General features: G+C 45.9%; 1 protein-coding gene across 1 annotated transcript; it reads left to right on the top strand.

The window, feature by feature from the left end:
• Positions 1-12: 12 nt before the first annotated feature.
• On the top strand, positions 13-363 carry Pmar_PMAR005726 (succinyl-coa synthetase beta chain, putative; the record flags this gene model as incomplete). Its single annotated transcript, XM_002784845.1, has 1 exon — positions 13-363. The coding sequence occupies one exon, from the start codon at positions 13-15 to the stop codon at positions 361-363; it is 351 nt and encodes a 116-aa protein (XP_002784891.1).
• Positions 364-1,381: the final 1,018 nt, after the last annotated feature.

Here is a 1,381-nt window from a genome sequence, read left to right as displayed (position 1 = left end):
GCTATGGCTACTATGGATCTGTTATCAGTTAAAGGTGGCAGCCCTGCAAATTTCCTCGACATTGGAGGTTCTGTTGGGGTCGAAGAAGTGAAGACTGCTTTGGGTATCATAAATTCGGACTCCAACGTGAAGAGTGTACTCATCAACATCTTTGGTGGTATAGTGAAGTGTGACGTTGTCGCTGAGGGAATTGTGAGAGCCGCTCAAGAGCTGAGCATCGACCATAAACCGATCGTGGTGCGTCTCGTCGGCACCAACGTGGAGAGAGGCAAGAGCATCTTAGCTCAGGCTGGACTGGATTATTACGCAATTGACGATCTCAACGAAGCCGCTATCAAGGCGGTTGAGCTGAGCAAAGCTTAACCGTAATTATCGTATTTATCATCTTCCCGGTGTTCGGGGGGATACAGCATTATCGCTACTCCAATTATCTGTTATTGGGCGCGAATGAGCAACGCTCATTAGTGCTTTTCTAGATTAGTTTCTGAGGAATGTGAGTTCCTCACGAGAGCATTCGCGTGTGAGTTTTAATAGTGAATTAGAAGTGGGATCGTTGAACGACTCGAGTTGCGTCCATCGCCACGACATGGCCGTGAGAAATACTGTGAGGGGAATGTGAATTATCAGTGTACAGGTAGAGATCGAATAAGAGCTGTAAAGATGGAGTTCGTCATTGGTGGCGTCATCATGGATAAAGCTGTTTCTGAGAAAATGAATTGAGTATTGCGACTGTTATTCACTGTGTTTTTCAAGGCGCACTACTACTACAGTAAAGCGAACACATCAGCATCTGAAGAGCTGAGTTACTGCTGCCTTGCGGAAGCTTGCAGGGCTTTCGTGCAGCTGGTCATCGACGTGGGCGCCTTCTGTCGATATGATCTGAATGAAGACCCGTTAACCTCAATATTCAATTGTTATATCTTGGGATGAACTCGATGATATTCCTTTAATAAAGGGGTATGCAAATAATGTATTACCATTGGAATTCTATATCTAATACAGTGACACTCTAGTGGTGACACTGAGTGAGACGGAGTCACACATAGCCTCAGTGTATGGGCACATATCGCCGATGCGGGGGGCCCCCGCCGGGGGCCTCGATGAGTCTGCTACTATCAAGCGTTGAATGAGAGGAATCATTTTTAATATATTCGAAGAATAGTTTTATCATTGCAGATTTCCTTTCACTGTTTGATATTCATCCTCATCAGATGTCAGTTTTTTGTCGGTTTACATCCCGAAGCTGCCCCTCAGGTGGGAAGGCACGGCCTCAGGGAAGACTCGGCAGTGTCGTCTTCAGCGTGGGAAAATATGCACATGCTCGACGTCCTCATATGTTGGTGGCAATTCGAAAATTCCGAGAAAATTTCAGGAAATTCTC

The sequence above is a fragment of the Perkinsus marinus genome, assembly GCF_000006405.1.
Source record: "Perkinsus marinus ATCC 50983 genomic scaffold scf_1104296934514, whole genome shotgun sequence".
Classification (NCBI taxonomy): Eukaryota; Perkinsozoa; order Perkinsida; family Perkinsidae; genus Perkinsus; species Perkinsus marinus.
The sequence above is the reverse complement of the archived record's forward strand: the minus strand, read 5'-3'. Positions and strand labels throughout refer to the sequence as shown.